At 43.2% G+C, this 24,679-nt stretch overlaps 2 protein-coding genes and 1 pseudogene across 2 annotated transcripts in view; 2 read left to right on the top strand and 1 right to left on the bottom strand.

Moving 5' to 3' along the window:
• Window positions 1-1,002, top strand: part of LOC110493620 (39S ribosomal protein L45, mitochondrial-like) — a 7,199-nt gene extending 6,197 nt beyond the window's left edge. The window contains exon 4 of the mRNA XM_036949588.1: window positions 938-1,002. Within this exon, the coding sequence (XP_036805483.1) occupies window positions 938-988 (51 nt within the window). The 3' untranslated portion in view covers window positions 989-1,002. The remainder of the gene's footprint in view (window positions 1-937) is intronic.
• On the top strand, window positions 832-6,878 carry LOC110495125 (annotated as a pseudogene).
• The window catches only part of LOC110495124 (probable G-protein coupled receptor 179), a 23,833-nt gene continuing 5,230 nt past the window's right edge, over window positions 6,077-24,679 (bottom strand). The window contains exons 4-12 of the mRNA XM_021570464.2: window positions 21,037-21,121; window positions 20,508-20,734; window positions 17,102-17,170; window positions 16,034-16,143; window positions 15,574-15,812; window positions 15,081-15,219; window positions 14,413-14,515; window positions 12,629-12,778; window positions 6,077-12,201 (exon numbers count right to left, since the gene is read on the bottom strand). Coding sequence (XP_021426139.2) covers window positions 7,576-12,201; window positions 12,629-12,778; window positions 14,413-14,515; window positions 15,081-15,219; window positions 15,574-15,812; window positions 16,034-16,143; window positions 17,102-17,170; window positions 20,508-20,734; window positions 21,037-21,121 — 5,748 coding nt within the window. The 3' untranslated portion in view covers window positions 6,077-7,575. The remainder of the gene's footprint in view (window positions 12,202-12,628; window positions 12,779-14,412; window positions 14,516-15,080; window positions 15,220-15,573; window positions 15,813-16,033; window positions 16,144-17,101; window positions 17,171-20,507; window positions 20,735-21,036; window positions 21,122-24,679) is intronic.

The raw sequence follows: 24,679 nt of genomic DNA, 5'->3' as shown, positions 1-24,679 counted from the left end.
AAGAGTGCGAAACTCAATAGAGTAGTCTGTTATGGATCGATTGCCTTGACATAGGGAAGACAGGGCCCTGGAAGCCTCCTCCCCAAAAACAGATCGATCAAAAACCCGTATCATCTCCTCCTTAAAGTCCTGATACTGGTTAGTACACTCAGCCCTTGCCTCCCAGATTGCCGTGCCCCACTCACGAGCCCGTCCAGTAAGGAGAGATATGACGTAGGCGACACGAGCAGTGCTCCTGGCGTAAGTGTTGGGCTGGAGAGAAAACACAATATCACACTGGGTGAGGAACGAGCGGCATTCAGTGGGCTCCCCAGAGTAACACGGCGGGTTATTGATTCTGGGCTCCGGAGATTCGAAAGCCCTGGAAGTGGCCGGTGGATCGAGGCGGAGATGGTGAACCTGTTCTGTGAGGTTGGAGACTTGGGTGGCCAGGGTCTCAACGGCATGTCGAGCAGCAGACAATTCCTGCTCGTGTCTGCCTAGCATCGCTCCCTGGATCCCGACGGCTGAGTGGAGAGGATCCGAAGTCGCTGGGTCCATTCTTGGTCGGATTCTTCTGTTACGGTGAGTGAATGAGGACCCAAAAGCGAATTAACTTAAACAGAGCTTCTTTAATAACCAAACATAGGTAGGCTCAGATGGACCGGCAGATTCCGACAGGACAGGACAAGGTTGCAGCAAACATGACGATAGTCTGGTTCAGGCATGAAACACAACAAACAAGAATCCGACAAGGACAGGAACAGAAACAGAGAGAGATATAGGGACCTAATCAGACGGAAAAAGGGAACAGGTGGGAAACGGGGTGAATGGGTAGTCAGAGGAGACAAGGAACAGCTGGGGGAAAGCGGGGGAGAAAAGGTAACCTAATACGACCAGCAGAGGGAGACAGGGTGAAAGGAAAGGACAGAAAGACACAACATGACAATACATGACATCCAGTCTGTCGAAAGAGGGCCTGAAACAGCGCACAGAGCAGATCAGTTAGCCTCCCAGCTAGCGTAAGACAGTCTTCCTGGGTCACACTCTAACATTTATATTTTTGTAGGATATTGAGTGATTGTTCCTTATCTTTCACACACACTCAAATACTCCCAGCAAGCAAAGACTGTCTGTCATGTACTTGTTAGATATTCTTACTCTCCATTAGACTTAGACTGAGTACCTATTTGTCTCTTATATTGCATTAACGTCTTTGGCGTTGAAACAAACCCGATCACACTTTAAACAAACTTATAAAGATTTTATAGTCCATTCATGAAAGCCTTATAAAGGGTTTATGAAGGCTTAAAAGTTGTAGTTCGTTTAAAGTGAGAACACCAAACCTTCTCTCCACTGCAGGATACGCAAGCTCAAAGAGCATGACGCTGAGTTCACCACAAAGGTGTTCCCAGTGAAAGCTCAGGAGATCTTCGTTGACGCGCACAACGCTCTCACACAGTAAGAGATGCACTCACTCTCATATGACCCAAATCAACTGCTCCCTATCCTGCTTACACTCTTGGCTACCAGGCAAAGATGATCTGTGAAAGGGGTGGGTGGTGTCCCAAGTTATTCTAGTGAGGCATTTCTAATGGAAGTGAGATAGTGACTCACTGGTCATAATGGATATATTCCTTTCACTGATATATAGCTTGCTGTGAAAGTCTGTTTATGCTAATCTTGTTTGTCAATCTGAACTACCTGATTTGGCCTAGTTTTTCGGCTTGGTCATTAAGAAAATGCAGCGGGGGGGTTAATGTGGGTGTCTTTTGTGTGTTCGCACATGGTAAGTGTTTGTACATTCACTCTGCCAAAACAGTACACAGTTAGTCGGCCTTCTAGATAACTTGAAACAGTCTAACCAGGTCTTGTCTTGAAGTCACCTAGGCTAGCTAGTGCTAACCAACTTCTTTTGCCAATTAGCTTCAGCTAACTAGTGTGTCCGTGGCGAAGTTGGTTTGACATTGGATAGCCTATCTCTGGGGCTAGTTAGGGGCCGTCACTAAATTACACAATGTAAAGGGGACAATATTTTCATATTGCGCATCTTTTAGATGTCTCAAATGCTTTTAATATTTGTATATCAATTTCTACAATTTATAGTTTGTTATTGAAATAAAGAGCTATTGACATTTAAAATATTGTCCCATGTACATTGCATTCGGAAAGTATTCAGACCCCTTTACCTTTTCCACATTTTGTTACATTACAGCCTTATTCTAAAATTGATTATATATATTTTTCTCATCAATCTACACACAATACCCCATAACGACAAAGCCAAAACATAAAAAAATAATAATAATTGAAATTGAGCTCAGATGCATCCTGTTTCCATTGATCATCCTTGCGATGTTTGTACAACTTGATTGGAGTTCACCTGTGGTAAATTCAATTGATTGGATATGATTTGGAAAGGCACACACCTGTCTATATAAGGTCCCACAGTTGACAGTGTATATCAGAGCAAAAACCATACCATGAGGTCGAAGGAATTGTCTGTAGAGCTCCCGAGACCGGATTGTGTCCAGGCACAGACCTGGGAAAGGTACCAAAAATGTCTGCAGCATTAAAGGTCCCTAAGAACACAGTGGACTCCATCATTCTTAAATGGAAGAAGTTTGGAACCACCAAGATTATTCCTAGAGCTAGCCTCCTGGTCAAACTGAGTAATCGGGGGAGAAGGGCGTTGGTCAGGGAGGTGATCAAGAACCTGAAGGTCACTCTGACAAAGCTCCAGAGTTCCTCTGTGGAGCTGGGAGAACCTTCCAGAAGGACAACCATCTCTGCAGCACTCGACCAATCAGGCCTTTATGGTAGAGTGGCCAGACGGAAGCCACTCCTCAGTAAAAGGCACATGACAGCCCGCTTGGAGTTTGCCTGAAGGACTCTCAGACCATGAGAAACAAGACTCTCGGGTCTGATGAAACCAAGCTTGAACTCTTTGGCACAAGCGTCACATCTGGAGGAAACCTGGCCCCCTCCCTACGGTGAAGCATGGTGGTGGCAGCATGCTGTGGGGTTGTTTTTCAGCTGCAGGGACTGGGAGACAAGTCAAGATAGAGGGAAAGATGAACGGGGGAAAGTACAGATATCCTTGATGGAAACCTTCTCCAGAGCATTCAGGACCTCAGACTGGAGCAAAGGTTCACTTCCAATAGGACAACGACCCAAAGCACACAGCCAAGACAGCGCAGGAGTGGCTTCGGGACAAGTTTCTGAATGTCCTGAGTGGCCCAGCCAGAGCCTGGACTTGAACCTGATCAAACCTCTCTGGAGAGACCTGACAATAGCTGTGCAGTGATGCTCCCCATCCAACCTGACAGGTCTTGAGAAGATCTGCAGAGAAAAATGGGAGAAAGTCCCCAAATACAGGATTGCCAAGCTTGTAGCGTCATACCCAAGAAGACTCGAGGCTGTAATCGCTGCCAAAGGTGCTTCAACTGAGTAAAGGGTCTGAATACTTATGTAAATGTGATATTTCAGCTTTTTATTTTTAATACACTTGCAAAAACTTCTGAACCTGTTTTTGCTTTGTCATTATGAGGTATTCTGTAGATTGAAGGGAAAAAACAATTTAATCAATTGTTCAAATGTTGAAAAAGTCAAGGGGTCTGAATACTTTCTGAATGTACTGTACAGTGTGTATTTTACCGATGGTCCCTAACTAGCTCCATAGGTATATCGAATGTCAAACCAAATTGACTACGGGCATTAAAATCTGGTTGTGTGGAGCTTCGCTCAAAATTGATGATTACTTGGGTGCTGCCTGCTTTGGGTATGTGGGCAGGATTGAAATAAACACAACCCAAGGAAAACTGTTACAGTACCCTTTATTCCGTGATATACCATTTTTTGCTATCTCGCAAATCTCAGTTTTGGTTGAGACGACTTGTTTTATGACCGAAATAATCCTATTTACACTTTAGTAAATTTTGACATTTTTGGCTCATCGATGCCACAGGTCGCTATCAAATCAAGATGTTGCTTTTTGGGGGCAGTCGCTCTTTTAAGCGTATCACTCCCTTGTGACAGAAAGATGTTACCCTGTATGTTCTCCCTCCTTCAGGCAGTTGTCACCATCACCAGTACACTTTCTTTAACTGTTAGCCTGTGTGTTGTATAAACAGTTGTTTATTTCACCATGTATATTTATCCTCAGTTCTATTTGCACTGATACAATCCCGGTGTTATCATGATGTCATAAAAATGGCAGCTTCTGCTGCAAATAGTGTGTTTGTGTGGTTTCACTTTAGTGTTGGGCGGCATATGGATTGTCATACCGTTTCTGTATCATACTGTGGTATGCAAGTGCACACATGTGGCTCTGTTTTTAAATGCTCAAAACAATTTAGGCAACCGGGCTCTTGATCCAGGAGGGAATTGAATGTCCCTGCTGTAAGCGAGACGCTTGATCTTGACGACATCTAGCCAGTTAGTAAACCAAATGCATAGCTGCAGCCCTGAGTTGGATATCATTTATTTGACATTTCTTAGTTATAAGTAGTGGGCTAGCACATACTGACCTCACGTGGTCTCTATTGCCCAAGCCTATTGTACTTAATTTTACGGTACAGAAATAACCAGGTATTTTACTAAGAAATAGTATGATAAAATGTTAATTATACTTGTAACCTATAAGTTACTTGTCTTTGTCTTTGGGATGCTCTTTTAGCTTAGATGGCATTAGCTCACTGTCTGTCCATCCTGTTCAGGAGATGGTGAGGGGGAACCGCTACAAGACTCTGCGGTGGCATTTCGTGGAGTCCCTGGAGGCCCAAGGTGGTGCACGCCCAATGTCCAGACATGGTCAGCAAAGGCAACATGTTTGGGCAGGTTACGGTGCGCATGCACTCCAGACAGGTGAGACAGACAGTCGCAAACACACAGTGTGTCACTCCGAAAAGGGTTGTCATAATTTTGGAATAGTGTCACGATGAGCCGTTAAACAAGTATTTAACACACAGGTTGGGTACTATGGAATCCCACATTTTGAAACATTAAAAGGAGACAATGGCGCTATACTTAGCTTTAGCTATATTTATAGACTGAAACGTTCACATTGCAATAGCATTAGCATAGTAGTAAAGAGTGAACCAATTAGTAATGAGTGAACCAATTCTCTCTCAACACATTCTCTTTTCTCCTTTCCCCCCTACCTTCTCCGGACCCCTGAATCTGTCCCACTCATGGCTACATCCTCGTGTCACCGTAATCCTCTAAGGGTTGTGTTACCTTGATGTGTTACCTGAATTAACATCATTCCTAAATTGTTAACCTGTCTGTTCTGGGGGTTAGTCCTTGGCCGTCTACGACCGCTTCGGCAGACTAATGATGGGGAGCGAAGAGGAGCCCAGGGATGTGCTGGAGTACCTGGTTCTGGAGAGGCACCTCGTCAACCATTACGGCATGTGGAGGTTACATGGCAAGATTGTACCAGCCTGGGCCCCAGTGACGGAACCCATCGTCAAGGTGACCTTTCATATGAGTCTATAGCAAGTTTTCTGATTAAAGGGCCACTTCACAAATGAATGAGGTTAAAAAGTGGTGATGTGCCCCTTTGACACTGTTATTAGTTATTAAATGACTAATGAAATTCCTGAATACATTTTCAGTTCATTACCTGAATGGACTTTAAATGATTTGTAATGTACTGCAACTTATTTACCATATGTGTTTTGTCTCAGACAGTTTTAGGACTGGCCTTAGATTTCCTCACTCAGTGTTCTTAGTATGGTACACACAAGCTAATATGAGCGCCCATTTGTCTGGTTGTAATTTCTGCTCACTGGCTTTTATTTCCTCCGTTTCAGACTGTTATGATCCTTGGCCCGGAGCTCAAGCCAGGCGAGGAATTCGAGGGGCTCAACTATGAAGTGCCCAAGCCTAAGGCTGTGCAGTGGCACAAATAGACCACAGGTGGGAGCTGTAATTCTGGGCCAACACGTACAGACTCAAAATCAACTGTTAAAATGAACATTCCATTTTTTTTAAGAAAACATCATGAAGCTACATTTAGTTAGTTCTGCCTTTTTATATAAAAATGCACTGTTGTTCGTTACATCTAAAACAATAATAATCCATATTGTCCAGATCTGTACAGATTGTATGGTTTATTTCAATGGTGAATATATTACATGTTAATTTAAAGAATACAAAAATAAAATGTCCCATCTCTTTTTTCATACCTTTTTTGATTTCAGTGAATGTACATTTTATATCCGAATAATCTGTACTTTTCATAGGCAATACATACAAAAATAACTCAAATCTCAACAGAAATCACTTTCAACTTGCATACAAAAAGGATGCATTGTGTAATGATGGTGTTTCATTCTACTTAACAAAAAGACAGCACACCCATTCAAAAAACGCTCACAAAACGAAGTCAGTCCATTGCGAATAACATGATATCACCACCGCACAAACTTTAATTTCCACTGAATGCGGAGATGTGGCCAAGATGGATGGATACATTTGGTAAATAAAGCATGGAAATGGTGAATAAATCAATGACAATGGCCTTATGTACAGTTTTAGCAGGACTATACTGGGGTGCAGTTATTTTTAGGGCAACTGTTTCCAAATTGAGTTGTATGCTTTAAAAAAATAATGTGAATAAAGGTTTGGTCTTGCATTCTCCTCAAAGTGTAGATCTACCTTTTTAAAATTTTTAAATATTAATTCATGTATTTATTCTTCTTTAATAAAATTGGTATTGTAAATGATTCAAAAGAACAGATCATAGCTAGTTCTTTACAAGTCAGTATTGAATTAGTATGATTTAAGTTCTCTGTTAAAGTTAGATGTATTATTAATATTAGCTCTGCGTCTGTGGCGGACATGATCATGTTGTTGATCCACATTACTGACATTACATTTGATATCCTTGTAGCCACGACTTTGTAATTGACACAATTGACTTTGAAAAAGCACAGATTTATATTACAGCTGGAAAGCTGTCCTTAAATTGTTTGGAATGTGTTTATAGCAGGCAACAAAAGGACATGCATCACCACCATTGTAATCAGTGATTTACAAAAATGCTGGATGTGCTTACAGGTTAACCTGAAGGAGCACTGGTCTGGTGTAGATTATTTCCCTGTGTGTCTATAAGGAGTTATCGCCAGCTTCGTCAAGCTCAGGCTGTTATTTGAACACATTGTCAACCTTTCACAGCCATGGCGATGGGGTTTTAACTGTGTGATACAGAAGAGCCCATTGTCACTTAAACACAGAAAGACCGAAAACAATATACATTTCTAAAAGGGGTCAAAGTGGTAAGAAGAAGAGGGACTGCATCCAGAAGCTTTCTCTGATTGAGAACCTGGGAGCGTAAATGTACCTCTGGTGGGCAGAGCATTTGCAGATCCTGGCCCAGGGGCGTATTGCTTGTGGAGCAGTGTTTTTCTGGGGAGTGTTATGGATGGACAGTCCAGGGGCCTTTGCTACATTCAGGTGTGCAGAGGTCATGTCCGATTCATTACCCCCCCTGCTATGGGACAGCTTTGCACAGTGACCCAGTCAGTGAATCGGGTGCAACAACCCACTGAGACCATTCTTGTTTTAGCCAGTAATTGACAGTCTTGGCGTTTACAAGTCGGATGGGAAGACGAAGGCTTCAGCAGCACTCTCGGCATCGTCTTCCTCCTCTTCCTCTTCCTCTTCAAGAATGTTTTCAGGCTCCCATGTAAAAACGTCAGAGTTATTGTCGTGTTCTGTGATGGATGACGGGGATGATGGGGATTTGGTCCCTTCCATCTCCCAAGGGCACATAGCATCACGCCGAGCCAGGGGCATGTTAGCTTTGGCTGCCTCTGCCGTCTGTGTGCTGCCGGCTACAGGTTCTGCAGCGTCACCCTCTTCCATAGAGAGTGCACCCTGGGTCTCTGTGATGTCCTGTATGCCACTGGCAATCATAGTTTCCTCTTTCTCTGCAGACTTTTCTGGTTCATCAGTATCCCATGAGCAAACGTCTTCTCGAACACTTTCTTGCTTTTTTATCTTCTCTGGTTCAATAGGATCCCTGGTCTCCCATGGACAAATGTCTGCCTTGGTGCTGTCCTGGCTTTTTGTATTTTCTGACTCTTCAGCTGGACCAGTTTCCCAAGGACAAATGTCTGCCTTGGTGCTGTCCTGGCTTTTTGTATTTTCTAACACTTCAGCTGGACCAGTTTCCCAAGGACAAATGTCTGCCTTGGTGCTGTCCTGGCTTTTAGTCTTTTCTGACTTTTCTGACTCTTCAGCTGGACCAGTTTCCCATGGACAAATGTCTGCCTTGGTGCTGTCCTGGCTTTTAGTCTTTTCTGACTCTTCAGCTGGACCAGTTTCCCATGGACAAATGTCTGCCTTGGTGCTGTCCTGGCTTTTAGTCTTTTCCGACTCTTCAGCTGGACCAGTTTCCCAAGGACAAATGTCTGCCTTGGTGCTGTCCTGGCTTTTTGTATTTTCTAACACTTCAGCTGGACCAGTTTCCCAAGGACAAATGTCTGCCTTGGTGCTTTCCTGGCTTTTAGTCTTTTCTGACTTTTCTGACTCTTCAGCTGGACCAGTTTCCCATGGACAAATGTCTGCCTTGGTGCTGTCCTGGCTTTTAGTCTTTTCTGACTCTTCAGCTGGACCAGTTTCCCAAGGACAAATGTCTGCCTTGGTGCTGTCCTGGCTTTTAGTCTTTTCCGACTCTTCAGCTGGACCAGTTTCCCATGGACAAATGTCTGCCTTGGTGCTGTCCTGGCTTTTTGTCTTTTCTGACTCTTCAGCTGGACCAGTTTCCCATGGACAAATGTCTGCCTTGGTGCTGTCCTGGCTTTTAGTATTTTCTGACTCTTCAGCTGGACCAGTTTCCCATGGAAGAATGTCTGCCTTGGTGCTGTCCTGGCTTTTTGTCTTTTCTGACTCTTCAGCTGGACCAGTTTCCCATGGAAGAATGTCTGCCTTGGTGCTGTCCTGGCTTTTTGTCTTTTCTGACTCTTCAGCTGGACCAGTTTCCCATGGACAAATGTCTGCCTTAGTGCTGTCCTGGCTTTTAGTCTTTTCTGACTCTTCAGATGGACCAGTTTCCCATGGACAAATGTCTGCCTTGGTGCTGTCCTGGCTTTTAGTCTTTTCCGACTCTTCAGCTGGACCAGTTTCCCATGGAAGAATGTCTGCCTTGGTGCTGTCCTGGCTTTTTGTCTTTTCTGACTCTTCAGCTGGACCAGTTTCCCATGGACAAATGTCTGCCTTGGTGCTATCCTGGCTTTTAGTATTTTCTGACTCTTCAGCTGGGCCAGTTTCCAATGGACAAATGTCTGCCTTAGTGCTGTCCTGGCTTTTAGTCTTTTCTGACTCTTCAGATGGACCAGTTTCCCATGGACAAACATCTGCCCGAACACCGTCTTGCTTTTTCATCTTTTCTGGTTCTTCGGGGACATCAGTGTCCCAAGGACAAATATTAACTCGAACACTATCTCGTCTTTTCTCTTTTTGTGTTTCCTTGGAGATATCTGCTTTAGTACTGTCTTGTCCATTTGTCTTTTCAGTCTCTCCAGTTTCCCAAGGACAAACATCAACTTTGACACCATCTTTCTCCTCTGTCTTTTTTGGATCCTCAGTTTCCCATGGACCAATGTCCGTTTGAGTGCCATCTCGTCTTTTTGTCTTGTCTGGCTCATCAGTTGCCCCTGTTTCCCAAGGACAAACATCTGCCAGAGCGCTGTCTGGTCTTTTAGTCTTTCCTGTTTCTATGGAGACAATAGCCGGAGTGCTTTCTTGCTGCTCTGGTTTCTCAGTCTCCCAAGGACAAATATTTACTTGAACGCTGTCAGTCTTTTTTGGATCAGCTTGAGTTCTGCCTTGGGTTTCCCAAGGACAAACATTTGTACAAGGGCTGTCTTTTCCTTCTGTCTCTTCTTGGTCTCCAATGTCCCATGGACAAATATTGTTTTTTGCAACAGTGGTCTCCTGGGAAAATGATTCTTTGGTGATCTTTATGGCTATGGGTGGCATTGGACTCTCCTCCTTTTCCCAAGGACAAAGTACTGTCAAGTCTTTCGGTGGGTCAGGGAATTCCCATGGACATGCTTTCGCTATGGGAACACTTTGTTTTTCAGGGGTAGATTTAGGTTGCTCTGTGCTTTTTGTTTGTACATCTTGCTTCCCAATGCTTGGCGTGTCCGTTGATTCCCAAGGACAGACATTCTCCCGTACACCGTCTTGGGATTTTGGGGTCTCTTCAGATTCCCATGGACAGACATTTGCATGTATTGTCTCCTGACATTTTGGTGGCGCCTTATGCAATCCCTTGTTCTCCTGCGGATGAACATTTTCATAAATAATCGCCACCTTTACTTTTTCAGGGAAGGAATCCCCCACATCCCAAGGGCAGACATCAACCCGTACACTCTCTTGGGGTTTTAGGCCTTGAGAAATCTGTGGGGTTTCATCGGTTTCCCAAGGACATACATCTGTTGGTTTCTTGTTCAGACCCTCTGATTTCTTCTCAGACTGGTTGGACGCTGAGGTAATTGGGATGGCGGAAACACTAGCTTCCGAAGGGCATACTTCTCCCTGGATACTCTCCTGTCTTTTCAATACTTCTTCTGATTCCCAAGGACATACACTGACACGTGCAGGCGCCTTTGGATCCTCCTCTGGTTCCTCCACCTCCCACGGGCAGATGTCTGCTATGATGCTTTGTTGTCTCTGTGGGGCTTGCTGGGAGGAAGCAGGAACATCCCATGGGCAAATATCTGATTGGGCAACACTCAGAGCAGGCCTAATTTGGCAACCCCTTCTGTGAGTGGAAGGAGTCTTAGCTGTGCTATGTGCAGTGTTTTCCCTTGAGATGAACACATTTTCATACACACTGTCCTTTTGCATGTCCTCTGACTCCCAAGGATAGACAGTGGACTGTACAACCACTATTCTCCTGGGACTTCTTTCAGAGGAATCACTTGAGGACAGTCTGATTGCAGCCTGTTTCACGAGGGCAGGTTTCACATCTACTGTTGTCATACTTCTTTTTTGCTGTGTCCTTTTGTCTATGCTTGAAACATTATATTTCTTCTCCAAGTTTGAAACACTTTGTGATTTCACTTCTGCGCTTGAAATGGTTGGAGTTTTTAATTTTAATGCTGCAATAACGGCGATGGTGGCTACACTCCCCTGGCTTTTTTGTGATATTGAGTCCAGTTTCTTAACCGTATCTCCTGCTGTCTCCTTTTTGTCTTTTTCCTTGATACTTGCATCCACAGATCCTACGAAAGATTTTACAGAGAGCCATTTCTGGGTGGAAGTGCGGAAGGAGAAGACCCGCATGTTCTTTGGGGACCCAGGTACACTAGCGGAGATGGGAGCCTGGGGTCTCGGGGACTCACATTCTGCCTCTCCGCCTTGTGAATCCCCAGCAGGACTTTCTGCTGGGGTAGGAACTGGTAAATGGTCCCAGGGGCAAATATGTTTCAGTATTGGTGATGATAAACCCTCTGGGCTCTCTGGTTCTTCCTCAGAGGGAGCAAAGGTAACGTGTGGCTGGTTCTTGTTGGCAGGGCGTTCCTCCGCAAGCTCCCAGGGACACACTTCGGCCTTGTCATAGGACTGGGATTGCACAAGGGCACTTGAAGTCTGGTCCTTGATAGCGACATCCTGTTGGGACTGCCCTTGCTCGCCTTGGGTATCTCTGCCTACCCGAGAGGTGTCTTCCAGACTGTGGGTTTTACTGGACGCTAAACTCAGTGACTTGTGTAGCTTGGTAGGTCCAGGAAGCAGGAGATTGTTATCGACTGTAAGGTTTTGGGCACTGGCCGACTTACAGACCAATGGTGCCATATACAACGAGTCTGTCTCAGAGCGCTGTGAGCATCTCTTAGCTAGAGTCGCCCTTAACATGGAGTCGTGCAAGGAGGGGTCTTTATCGGTTACATAGTCATAGTCACTTTGAGATTTACGCAGCACTGGTGAAGGCTGCTTTACTGGTTGATCTTTGTAATTTACGCTAAAAGTATCTGGCGCTCTCTTACTGGACTCGGCGTGCGTAACATCCCTGCTGCCCAAGTTGACCTCTTTGCCATCACGGCTGCACTGTCGGCTCATGGACTCTGGGATCTCAGTGATACGCTTTATGATGGACCGGCCCAGCCCGCGCCGAGAGCTGCGCTTCTTCTGCAGGTGGGGGTTGTTTGCTGTCATCTTCTTGGTCTTGTGGACCTCCAATTGACCATACAATTTCTTCAGCTCATCCTGGTTTCAGGTGAAAAGGAAGAGAGAAGGAAGGATAAAGGGAATTAGGGAGGGTATTGGTATGAGTGAGCAGAGGGAAAAACCATAGGGAACAGTTAGTTGGGGAAGAGTTATTGTTAAGGACAAGGAGAGCAAGTTTAGGGAGAAGAGAAGGGGCAGGAGGAGGAGAAAACACAGGTCAGATCTATGCCAGGCCACAAATTGTGAAATACACACAGGGCTTTCTATGTCTATAATGAAAATTAGAATTGGTTTTAAATTAGTATAAAGTGATCCTGCAAATGGTTATAGCAGTAATCCAATGTTTATAATTTTTTTATTTTACTAAGGTTTAAATTTGATTCATAATTTCTCCCCCTCTTGGCCTAGACAGTGCCTGAATAGAAATGGTCACTTAGTAAGTGTCCAGGGCAGAAAAGGAGTTTACCCGAATGTCATCGGGGTCCAAGCTGTGGTCACTCCAAACTGCTGAGGTAAAACTGCTGTTGAGGTACGAGCCGGATCGCCGCAATTCCACCTCATCCTCATAAACCTCCTCTGCAATCTCCTCTCTCCCCGCCCTCGAAACATGGAGGAACTACAGAACACACACACAGTAGTTATTATGTGTCAGATTAAGATGTATACTTATATTGCTTGTGGAAGAAAATTGCCATGGACACTACCTTTCAAAAGTTTGGGGTCACTTAGAAATATCCTTGTTTTTGAAAGAAAAGCACATTTTTTTGTCCATTAAAATAACGTCTAATTGATCAGAAATACAGTGTATAGATTGTTAATGTTGTAAATGACTATTGTAGCTGGAAACAGCAGATTTCTTTTATGGAATATCTACATAGGCGTACAGAGGCCCATTATCAGCAACTATCACTGCTGTGTTCTAATGGCACGTTGTGTTAGCTATTCCAAGTTTATCATTTTAAAAGGCTAATTGATCATTCAAAAACCCTTTTGCAATTATGCTGAAAACTGTTGTTCTGATTAAAGAAGCAATAAAACTGGCCTTTAGACTAGTTGAGGATCTGGAGCATCAGCATTTTTGGGTTCGATTACAGGCTCAAAATGGCCAGAAACAAAGACTTGAAACTCGCCAGTCTATTCTTGTTCTGAGAAATGAAGGCTATTCCATGCGAGAAATTGCCAAGAAACTGAAGATCTCGTACAACGCTGTGTACTACTCCCTTCACACTACAGCGCAAACTGGCTCAAACAGAATAGAAAGAGGAGTGGGAGGCCCTGGTGCACAACTGAGCAAGAGGACAAGTACATTAGAGTGTCTAGTTTGAGAAACAGACGCCTCACAAGTCCTCAACTGGCAGCTTCATTAAATAGTACCCGCAAAACACCAGTTTCAACGTCAACAGTGAAGAGGCGACTCCAGGATGTTGGCCATCTAGGCAGAGTTGCAAAGAAAAAGCCATATCTCAGACTGGCCAATAAAAATAAAAGATTAAGATTGGCAAAAGAACACAGACACTGGACAGAGGAACATCCTGGAGTCGCTTCTTCACTGTTGACGTTGAGACGGGTGTTTTGCGGGTACTATTTAATGAAGCTGCCAGTTGAGGACTTATGAGGTATCTGTTTCTCAAACTCATGTACTTGTCCTCTTGCTCAGTTGTGCACCGGGGCCTCCCACTCCTCTTTCTATTCTGGTTAGAGCAGTTTACGCTGTTCTGTGAAGGGAGTAATACACAGCGTTGTATGAGATCTTCCTTTTCTTGTTAATTTCTCACATGGAATAGCCTTCATTTCTCAGAACAAGAATATACTAACGAGTTCCAGTAGAACATTCTTTGTTTCTGGCCATTTTGAGCCTGTAATTGAAACCACAAATGCTGATGCTCCAGATACTCAACTAGTTGAAAGGCCAGTTTTATTGCTTCTTTAAATCAGGACAACAGTTTTCAGCTGTGCTAACATAATTGCAAAAGGGTTTTCTAATGATCAATTAGCCTTTTAAAATTACAAATTTGGAATAGCTAACACAACGTGCCATTGGAACACAGAAGTGATGGTTGCTGATAATGGGCCTATGTAGATATTCCATAAAAAAATCAGCCGTTTCCAGCTACAATAGTAATTTACAACATTAATGTCTACACTGTATTTCTGATCAATTTTATGTTATTTTAATGGGGGAAAAAGTGATTTTCTTTCAAAAACAAGGACATTTCTAAGACTTCCCCAAACTTTTGAGTGGTAGCGTACCTTGGGTATGAAGAGCAGGGCCAGTGTCACAGTGATAGTGACATGCGTATGGGTGAAGAACAGCAACAGCATCCAGTCAGGATGCAGAGAGGGCATGACAAACCTAAGGAAAATATAGAACAGAAAGACATGTTCTATGTCTCTATACAATATGCATTTCTCCTGGTGAATAAACATGTTTTATTCAATGATGTATATAAATCCTGGATTGCTGATGCTATGTACTGGCCAATCAGAGGCTTTGAAGCCACCGGTTGGCCATATTGGCACTCCCCAGAAGAAGCAGTCCTCCATAGGAATGAAATGTTTCAAAGACAAAATTACACGAATTTAGGTATTTTTTGTTGGAGTGGGCACAGTAACTTTCAAAAAATTATACTTTAAGGAACATGTTTTAAAAATAAAAAACATTTAACATTTAGCTCACATAATATAATTTAAAGTATGCATTGTGTCTGTAATAAAATAAACATATTGTATAAAAAAAACATGTAGACATGAATAATAATATTTATCACAATGGTTGGGGAGTGCCGAGATGGAGGTGCGGTGGCTTCAAAAAAGTGCCCCCTGTCAGTCATCTAGTGTAGGCTTATATACTATAAATAATATTCGTTATCCCGGTTTACTGCCTCTGTTTAGAGCCGAGTATCAGGTACGCTGGTTACCGTAGCAGGTGGAACATGGAGGATAGCAGCAGCTCGTTGTGTATGGCGATACCTATGTAGCGAGGCTCGTGGAAGGCTGAGGGCACTGGCTTCACAGCACTGCACAGTAAACTGCCCCAGCACAGAAACATCAGCTCGGCTGAGACAAAAAAGAGACAGACATAACGTTTATTTTCTTCTCATACACAAATAGCCTCAGGAAGTAATGTTGTTTTTGTCTGGGTTTTTGAGCTCAAAATCACGTTTGTAAATAGATTTTTACCCCTGACCTCAATCAGGAATGTGATTTGTAGCTCAGTGTTCTTTTATTTGAAACCAGTCAGAAAAAGCCAAATCGATAACAGTAGCATTCACTGGATTTTTGGTTTTGGTCAAGAGGTCTACACAAGAATGCACGTGTGCTGGAGTTTCTCTTTTCAATATAGATTTTTTTTCTCTGTATCACCTGGAAAACACAAACAGCCCTCTTTTTCAATTAGTGTTATCCACTCACCCACGGCCATCATGTAGTCCCAGCGGTCCAGGTCACAGAGGCTGAAGCCCTGACCATCCGACGTGGTCGATATGATCAGTAACGGAATGTTACGGTCACGGTTCTGTAGAACGCCCGCGGTCCACGCACACAGGAACCAGCTGACGGTCACAACCATGACTCCCAGCAACCTCAGCAGGTGTATGCTGGACATGTAGGGCACTCTCTGGGCTGTGCGCGACAGGAACACCTTGAGAACCCTGTATGTGTGGGAAGTTGACTTGATGTTACTCATTCCACAGAGAGATACATATACAGACACTTTTTGACACATTTTGAATTACATTACAGCATACAAACTGATCTGAGTTCAGTGAAAGATCTCACAACATATTGTTAGACCTGACTATAACGAGGGGACACACGAGGTGATACTGACGATACGTGAAATGTAGTAGTGAGAGAGTGCAGTAGTACAGACCTATATATCTTCAGTGTTACCGTTCCATAGACTATGGCAAAGCCCAGAAGTCGCACCCAGCGAAGCAGGATGCATCGGAAGGTGCTGGGCTTGAAGTACAGGATGAAAACCTGAGGGGGAGAGATAGAGAGAGGCATTTGCAGATGTTCTATCACGTGAAATCACTCCCTATGAGCTTAGTTTACCTTGTCTTTGTAGTTACAATAGGCAACAGGCTTTGCGGATAAAAAATCATACAGAAGCATAATTGATTATAATCTGTTCAAATTGAACATTTCTACCTACCTCAAGAGGGGAGACACACGATGCACTTAGTAATCACAACTGTATACAACAGTACAGCACGTATACAGAAATGAGCAGTGTACATGACTGTGTGTGGACATGAGTGGAATTGTATGTGTGCTCTAGGTCGGTGACCGCGGCAACAGTAGATCAAATGGCTGGAGGGCTAAAGGGGGCGGTGTGTGACCACCCCAGGTGATGCCCTACAGAGATGAGAGAGTCTGTCCCTCAGTTGCCCTTTTGTCTGGGCCAATGCGCCACAGCTACAGCAGACTGAAAGGAATTTCACCTTTGTATCTGCCTTTTAGCGTCCGAATCGCCCATAGGTGTTTCTTTCGTGCATCTGTGATACCGTAGTGAAGTGGGAACACAGCAAAGCTCCTCCGTTTCGAACGGAGGAAGGGAACACATTAATATGTGTATATCGCACATATGTAACTCAACCTTGTTTTCTAGCGAGCACAGTAATATGATCAATGACTTACAAGGGCATGCCCCCATCACTTACCATTGGCTTGAACGGGATACTTTGATCAGTGATTCAGGCTAGATACATGTATGAGTGAGTCTTGCAACGACTACTTCATTGAGATAATGAATCACACAAGCGATCGATAATCTATCGCCGGCCATTGAGTAAGGCAACGAATACAGCGGTTGCGTCCCAGATGGCACCCTATTCCCTATATAGTGCACTACTTTTGACTAGGGTCTATACGGGTGCCATTTGGGATGCAACCTTCCCCTCCCTCCCCTCACTCGCTCATATACTCTCTCACTCACCGGGAAGTACAGGAGCAGAGAGCCAAACAGGATGGTCTCTAACAGCAGGAGACCTGATGCCCGGATCCTCTATAGGTGAGATAGACAGAGAGAAGGGGGAGAGGTGAGATGGAGGGAGGGAAGAGAGGAGGGATGGATGCGGGAGAGTGGGAAGGTGAGGGGGAGGGAAGGGGTGAGGGAGGGCAGAGAAGACGGAAGGTAGAGGTCGATGGAGAGAAGGACGCGGGTGATGAGGGAGAGAGAGGTGGAAGGGGAGATGGAAAGTGAGGGGAGGGGGAGAGAGAGGAATTGAGGAAACATGATTGGTTCAGTATGATGTGCTTATCTCACAGTGCTTTGATTTCTGATGTCTCTGTGGACCATCGCTGCTCCGTGTTTAACCATTTAAATCTAGATATGTTGATGTATGCAGAGACTAGATCCATGGAGCACTATCTTGTAGAGGAAGAATGGCCAGGGGGAGGTACAATTATACTAATGCGATGCGATGACACATGAAGATATACAGGTAACTGCCAAAATAAAGGAAACACTTGAGCAAATGAGAGGTACAAAGTATTTGAAAGCAGGTTCTTCCACACAGGTGTGGTTTCTGAGTTAATTAAGCAATTAAAAAGGCAATTCCCATCATTCTTGTATAAACATGCCCAGTTCGCCATTCATTTGGCTACCATGGCTAGAAGAGATCTCAGTGACTTTGAAAGAGGGGTCTCAAAGGAGTATAGGGGGTTTAAAGTGTGTGTGTCTCAGTCACCAGATCTCCACCCAATTGAACACTTATGGGAGATTATGGAGTGGCACCTGAGACACCGTTTTCCATCAACAAAACACCAAATTATGGAATTTCTCATGGAAGAATGGTGTCGCATCCCTCCAATAGGATTCCAGACACTTGTAGACTCTATACCAAGGTGGATGGAAGCTGTTCTGGCGGCTCGTGGTGGCCCAACGCCCTATTAAAGACAACTTATGTTGGAGTTTTCTTTATTTTGTCAGTTACCTGTATGTTGGCCATACTGTATGCATACAGTGCCTTGCGAAAGTATTCGGCCCCCTTGAACTTTGCGACCTTTTGCCACATTTCAGGCTTCAAACATAAAGATATAAAACTGTATTTTTTTGTGAAGAATCAACAACAAGTGGGACACAATCATGAAGTGGAACGACATTTTTTGGATATTTAAAACTTTTTTAACAAATCAAAAACTGAAAAATTGGGCGTGCAAAATTATTCAGCCCCTTTACTTTCAGTGCAGCAAACTCTCTCCAGAAGTTCAGTGAGGATCTCTGAATGATCCAATGTTGACCTAAATGACTAATGATGATAAATACAATCCACCTGTGTGTAATCAAGTATAAATGCACCTGCGCTGTGATAGTCTCAGAGGTCCGTCAAAAGCGCAGAGAGCATCATGAAGAACAAGGAACACACCAGGCAGGTCCGAGATACTGTTGTGAAGAAGTTTAAAGCCGGATTTGGATACAAAAATATTTCCCAAGCTTTAAACATCCCAAGGAGCACTGTGCAAGCGATAATATTGAAATGGAAGGAGTATCAGACCACTGCAAATCTACCAAGACCTGGCCGTCCCTCTAAACTTTCAGCTCATACAAGGAGAAGACTGATCAGAGATGCAGCCAAGAGGCCCATGATCACTCTGGATGAACTGCAGAGATCTACAGCTGAGGTGGGAGACTCTGTCCATAGGACAACAATCAGTCGTATATTGCACAAATCTGGCCTTTATGGAAGAGTGGCAAGAAGAAAGCCATTTCTTAAAGATATCCATAAAAAGTGTCGTTTAAAGTTTGCCACAAGCCACCTGGGAGACACACCAAACATGTGGAAGAAGGTGCTCTGGTCAGATGAAACCAAAATTGAACTTTTTGGCAACAATGCAAAACGTTATGTTTGGCGTAAAAGCAACACAGCTGAACACACCATCCCCACTGTCAAACATGGTGGTGGCAGCATCATGGTTTGGGCCTGCTTTTCTTCAGCAGGGACAGGGAAGATGGTTAAAATTGATGGGAAGATGGATGGAGCCAAATACAGGACCATTCTGGAAGAAAACCTGATGGAGTCTGCAAAAGACGTGAGACTGGGACAGAGATTTGTCTTCCAACAAGACAATGATCCAAAACATAAAGCAAAATCTACAATGGAATGGTTCAAAAATAAACATATCCAGGTCTTAGAATGGCCAAGTCAAAGTCCAGACCTGAATCCAATCGAGAATCTGTGGAAAGAACTGAAAACTGCTGTTCACAAATGCTCTCCATCCAACCTCACTGAGCTCGAGCTGTTTTGCAAGGAGGAATGGGAAAAAATTTCAGTCTCTCGATGTGCAAAACTGATAGAGACATACCCCAAGCGACTTACAGCTGTAATCGCAGCAAAAGGTGGCGCTACAAAGTATTAACTTAAGGGGGCTGAATAATTTTGCACGCCCAATTTTTCAGTTTTTGATTTGTTAAAAAAGTTTTAAATATCCAATAAATGTCGTGCCACTTCATGATTGTGTCCCACTTGTTGTTGATTCTTCTCAAAAAAATACAATTTTATATCTTTATGTTTGAAGCCTGAAATGTGGCAAAAGGTCGCAAAGTTCAAGGGGGCTGAATACTTTCGCAAGGCACTGCACATCTGATATCGGATAAATGTATTAATTCATGGCTTAAGATATTCAATTCATGTTGACACTCAGGGCTCATATTCAGGAGGTCTTAGAGTAGTGCAGATATAGGATCAGTTTGGTCTCATAGGTCATAGTGAATAATATTATGTGGACAGGGAGGACCTGATCCTAGATCAGCACTCCTACTTTGAGACGCTTTTTAAATTCAAGCACAGAGCCCAGAGTTAGGTCTTTCCATATTTCTTATCTAGAGTGACAATGACTATGATGAGTAATGACAGAAGACATCAAGATGACTAGATTACCTGTAATAGAGCCACAGAGCAGAGTTTCAGCATATGCTATATACAAGGAAGCAATATTCTAGCACTGACAGTGTTTCAAAAGAATGAGGGAAGAACTTAATTGTTACTTTTAACAGAGCTTGATATCAATTTCCTTGTAAGTATAGACTAAAGTAGCACTGCGAATAAACTTTGAAACTTGAAGATTAGTGAGAACTTCATAATGAAACCGCACAGTTGGCTTGTTGTAGAAGTTGCCCTTAACCACAGATCTAGAATCATATGACTCTACCATTAACCCTAACTGTTAGAGGAGCTACTCCAGAGGTGTATTCATTAGGCACCACATGGAAGAAAACATACTGCAACAGGGAGGGACTACCTTAACTTGTCCAACAAGAAACACTAATTTTCCATTGCTATACATTTTGCTACAGTGTACCCTAATGAATATGACCCTCTCACTCACTAGAACTCACTCACCCTGCTGCGTCTGAACTGGTAGGCCACCAGCATGCTGATGAACACCAGCAGCATGAAGAAGCCCTGGACGGCCAGCACCCCGGCTCTGAGGAACCAGTCCTCCTCTACCCAACAGGGGGTGCCGTCCTCGCAACGCTTGCAGCCCGGCCAACAGGGGAGACAGATGGGCAGGGCCGGGTAACACACGCCACCCCCCTCCCCACCGCTGCCGTTCAGAGCACCACCTTCTGTATTAGACATGCATGGGGATAGAAACAAAGACAGCTGGACAGTGACGACAATAAATCTTTAAGTATTGTCTTATAGCTGTTTTTGGCATACAAGTCAAAAGATTACATCACCTTGACCAGGGTCTTATATGAAGTAAAGTTCTTAGACAAATATTGAATAGAAATGTTCTTGATTGTGTATGCATCCCAAATGGCACCCTATTCCCTACATGGTGCACTAGCCTGTGGGCCCTGGTCAAAAGTAGTGCCCTATAAAGGGAATAGGGTGCCATTTGGGATGAAACGTGTATCTTCTTTACCGTCCATTGGGGGGCTGTAGTATCCCTCTCTGCAGCGACAGCAGTACTGGCCCAATCTGAACCCCTGGCCTGTGATTGGCTCACACTGGAGGGTAGTAAAAGCAGTGGGGGTTAGAATTCACATCACAGTACAAGGACAGGGGTGTAAATATCCCCTGAGGCTAGTAGTTTGAGTTTTGATCAATCAATGTCTCTAATTGGCTGAAACCTGATTGGCTAGACAGAGTCTACGCACATGATTACCAAGGATGAATAGGGTCTAGGGAATAAAAAAACTATTTAAATAAATGCAAGCAATACTTTTTCGTTGGCATATCTGCATCCATTGCAAAGTTTCCAGCTGTAAACAGCTGTGGATGTCAGAAAAACCAATGCAACCAAGGCATCATCTCTGCTGCTGCTGTAATACCAGCATTTCTGGGTAAAAATGGCCAAAAACACAATGTTCTCTTGTTATGGTAAAAAGGGCTTTGTTGGTATGAATTATTAGTTAGGTGACTGTATTGCCTATGCCTGATTGGACTGACATGCTTGGCCGTTCTTGAGTTAATGGAGATGGAGTGTGTTCCACATGTTCTCTCAGCCAGCCTTGTGTTAGTTTCTCCACCATGATGGTTCCCAGCACAGCAGCATTCAGTCAAGGAAACAGCCATTTGGACGCTCGCCTCCGTGTTAATCTAAGTTAAAACCTAAATGGATATGTAATGCTTTGCTACCAAGAGCATTATCCTTTTTATGCCAGTGAAATCCCATATGCACATACACACACAAACACGCATGCACGTAACACACACACGCCCACACTCAAGTACACGTGCACTCCCACATCAGGTAGTGACAGACCTAATGGCATGCTTAAAATAGCAACGGTCATCAAAATTGTTAAAAGGTTTTTTAAACTATTCTAATAAATGCAGCAGTTGGACAATGGATGAAGATACTCCAAACTTTTTGAATTTTTATAATCCAAAAGATATTGAGTTATAGCATATAAATAAATAAAAATTACTGGCACGGACAATTAATGAATGGAGTTCAGGGATTTTGGTGGGAATGCAGATATTACATTTACTTATTGTATCAGGTATTTTTTAAATTATATGTACCTCATTTGCATAAATACACCAGACGTATTTGCATATATGCCTAAATTAACACAAAGATGATGAACAGGGCCGCAACCACCAGACACTTGCTCGGTCAACCCTACCTGCACTGTCTAGACCGCCTCATTTTTTACTGTTGTTGTCACGTTCTCTTGCATAATTCAACAAGTGTGTCAATAGCAGGATACCCTCACATTAAAAATCAACACGCTTGTCTCTAGATTACACCTACAGTATCTAAACATAATTTACATTGTTTGCGAGATCAGACATATCACTATAATTCGAGTCTTCATTTTCTGAAGTTGGTTTCACTTCAGTGCATCTAATTTGTAAACATTTCAACAGTATTAAAATATATTTACAAAAATAGTGTTTTTGTATACATATTTTTATTTCTATTGAATATCCGAAACATAAAATATATTTTCAGTGAAGCCGCTCAACAACTACACCATACCAGTCATCTAACAGACTCCCATTCAGAGTGACACACAGAAGCATCCAGGGTCAATGCCCTGCCCAAGGGCACGTTGACAGATCTCCCACCAGGCCAAAAAACGTGAACCCGAACCCTCCAAGATCCCCCCAAAGTTCCCGAATAGCTGTCCCTCAACCATTCTAAACCCTTCCCACAGTCCCCCCCCCCCCCCCCCCCCCCCAAGAATAAAAATAGAATTCATTCCATTCCCCGCCCCCAAGAATCCCCCAATGCATCAAGAACCAAGAGAATGAACTGAAGAGAAAAAAGAAAAAGACAAGAAAACAGCAAACAACAATGCAAAAATTAAATACAAATATACACAAAAAAAAAAAAAAATTGACAAAGGACATCAAAGATCATAACTGCAATGCCAACTGTATATGTTTGTGTGCATGTCTGGCACTATTACATGTATGTGTGTGTTCTTGTATGCATTTATTTGAATGAGTGTGTGTATATGCATGTGTACAAACACCTGCACGGCATCAGCCTCAGGCAAACCGGCATTAGTTGTAAAAACACTGCCCCTCAGTGTCTTTCAAGCATACTTTTCATTATGTTAAAACATTATTTTTAACTTTTATCTTTGACCATCATTCTATCTCCCACACAACAACTCCACTCCCAGTTGTCTCCAATTCCACCTAACAACCCTCAGCGTCCCTCAGCCCATCCCATCTATCTCTGCTGGCCACCCTCTTCGGATTTCTACACAACATATATCTTTCAACTATGCTGTGATGTTTAACGTACAATTTCAATCTATATAATCGAATAGAATCCACAGATTGTGAGATGAAGATAAATACTTTTACTAAGAGTATTAGTATATTAGTAATTGACTGACACGGTCACTCCAGATCTCCTAACAGTACTATTTATAGGGTCAATTTTAGATCAATGCTATGCATTTTCAGCCATTCCTGAACCTGAGACCAGAAACAGGCTACCTGAGGGCAATACCAAAATAAATGGTCTATTGATTCTGTATCCTCACAACAAAATCTGCAGAGCTTCGATGATTTTATGCCCCAAATATTCAACGTTTTGTTGGTGGCAAGAATTCTGTATAATAATTTTATCTGAAAAGCACAAAGTCTTGAATCTTGCGTTGTTTTATATATCAACTCATACACCCTGTACCATGGAATCGGCACATCAAAAATCTATTCCCAACTATTTTGCAATCTTTATGGCACAGTTGTCAACATCCTGGTCCTCAAATGAAACTGGTATACTTTCCTATTTATGCTATTTTTATTCCTCTGTCAGTTTTGACCCTTTATATTGGGCAGACAGACCAGTTCCCTACGTCTATTAAATTATTACTTTTTAAAATTCCACAAAAATGAACACCCTCGAAATAAGGTCATCTTCTAATTTTTGTGATGGAAGCGTCGAGACGGTGTGTTATCTTTCTTCTCATTTTTGTGTTAGAAGCGTCGAGACGGTGTGTTAAATCCCTGACGACGCTTTAGCTTTCGTATAGATTCAACAGAAAGACAATGTAACCCATTGTAGCCATTACCGCGCTGTGTTTGACAGGTCATAACAAACATTTCCACGTTCGTAACGTTAACGGAAAAAACGACAGGCACAAGCAAGAGTATGAAAGAGTCGGAGGATCAAAATGAAAGCTATCAATCTAGCGAAATTTAATTGACGTGGATTTTGCATCCCTCAAACACAGGAAATAGATGCCTGAAAAATACAGATCCTCAGGTGGGCGGGGTATTCTCGTTCCTACTTAAAGGGTTAAACATTTGTATGTGCGGTGGATTAAATTGAATGAAGGCAATTTAATTCTCTCAGATGGAGATGGCGTACATGGTAAATCATTAAAAGTCAGCCGGTTGGTAAACCTAGCAAGGACCTGCACTTTAAAGCCTCATGATGTACATATCAAGCTCACTCCAGAGGCGTATTTGCTCTATGGCTAGACTCACTTACTTAGTGTCTATCTAATGTGGTTCATTGTGTGATTTCTTTTTATTGCATTATGTCATTTTGATTGAGAGAGGTGTTTTTTTATTTTGTTTAGTTGACTGTTACA

Source organism: Oncorhynchus mykiss, chromosome 17, assembly GCF_013265735.2.
Source record: "Oncorhynchus mykiss isolate Arlee chromosome 17, USDA_OmykA_1.1, whole genome shotgun sequence".
Taxonomy (NCBI): Eukaryota; Metazoa; Chordata; class Actinopteri; order Salmoniformes; family Salmonidae; genus Oncorhynchus; species Oncorhynchus mykiss.
This window is presented reverse-complemented; position numbering and strand designations above follow the sequence as displayed.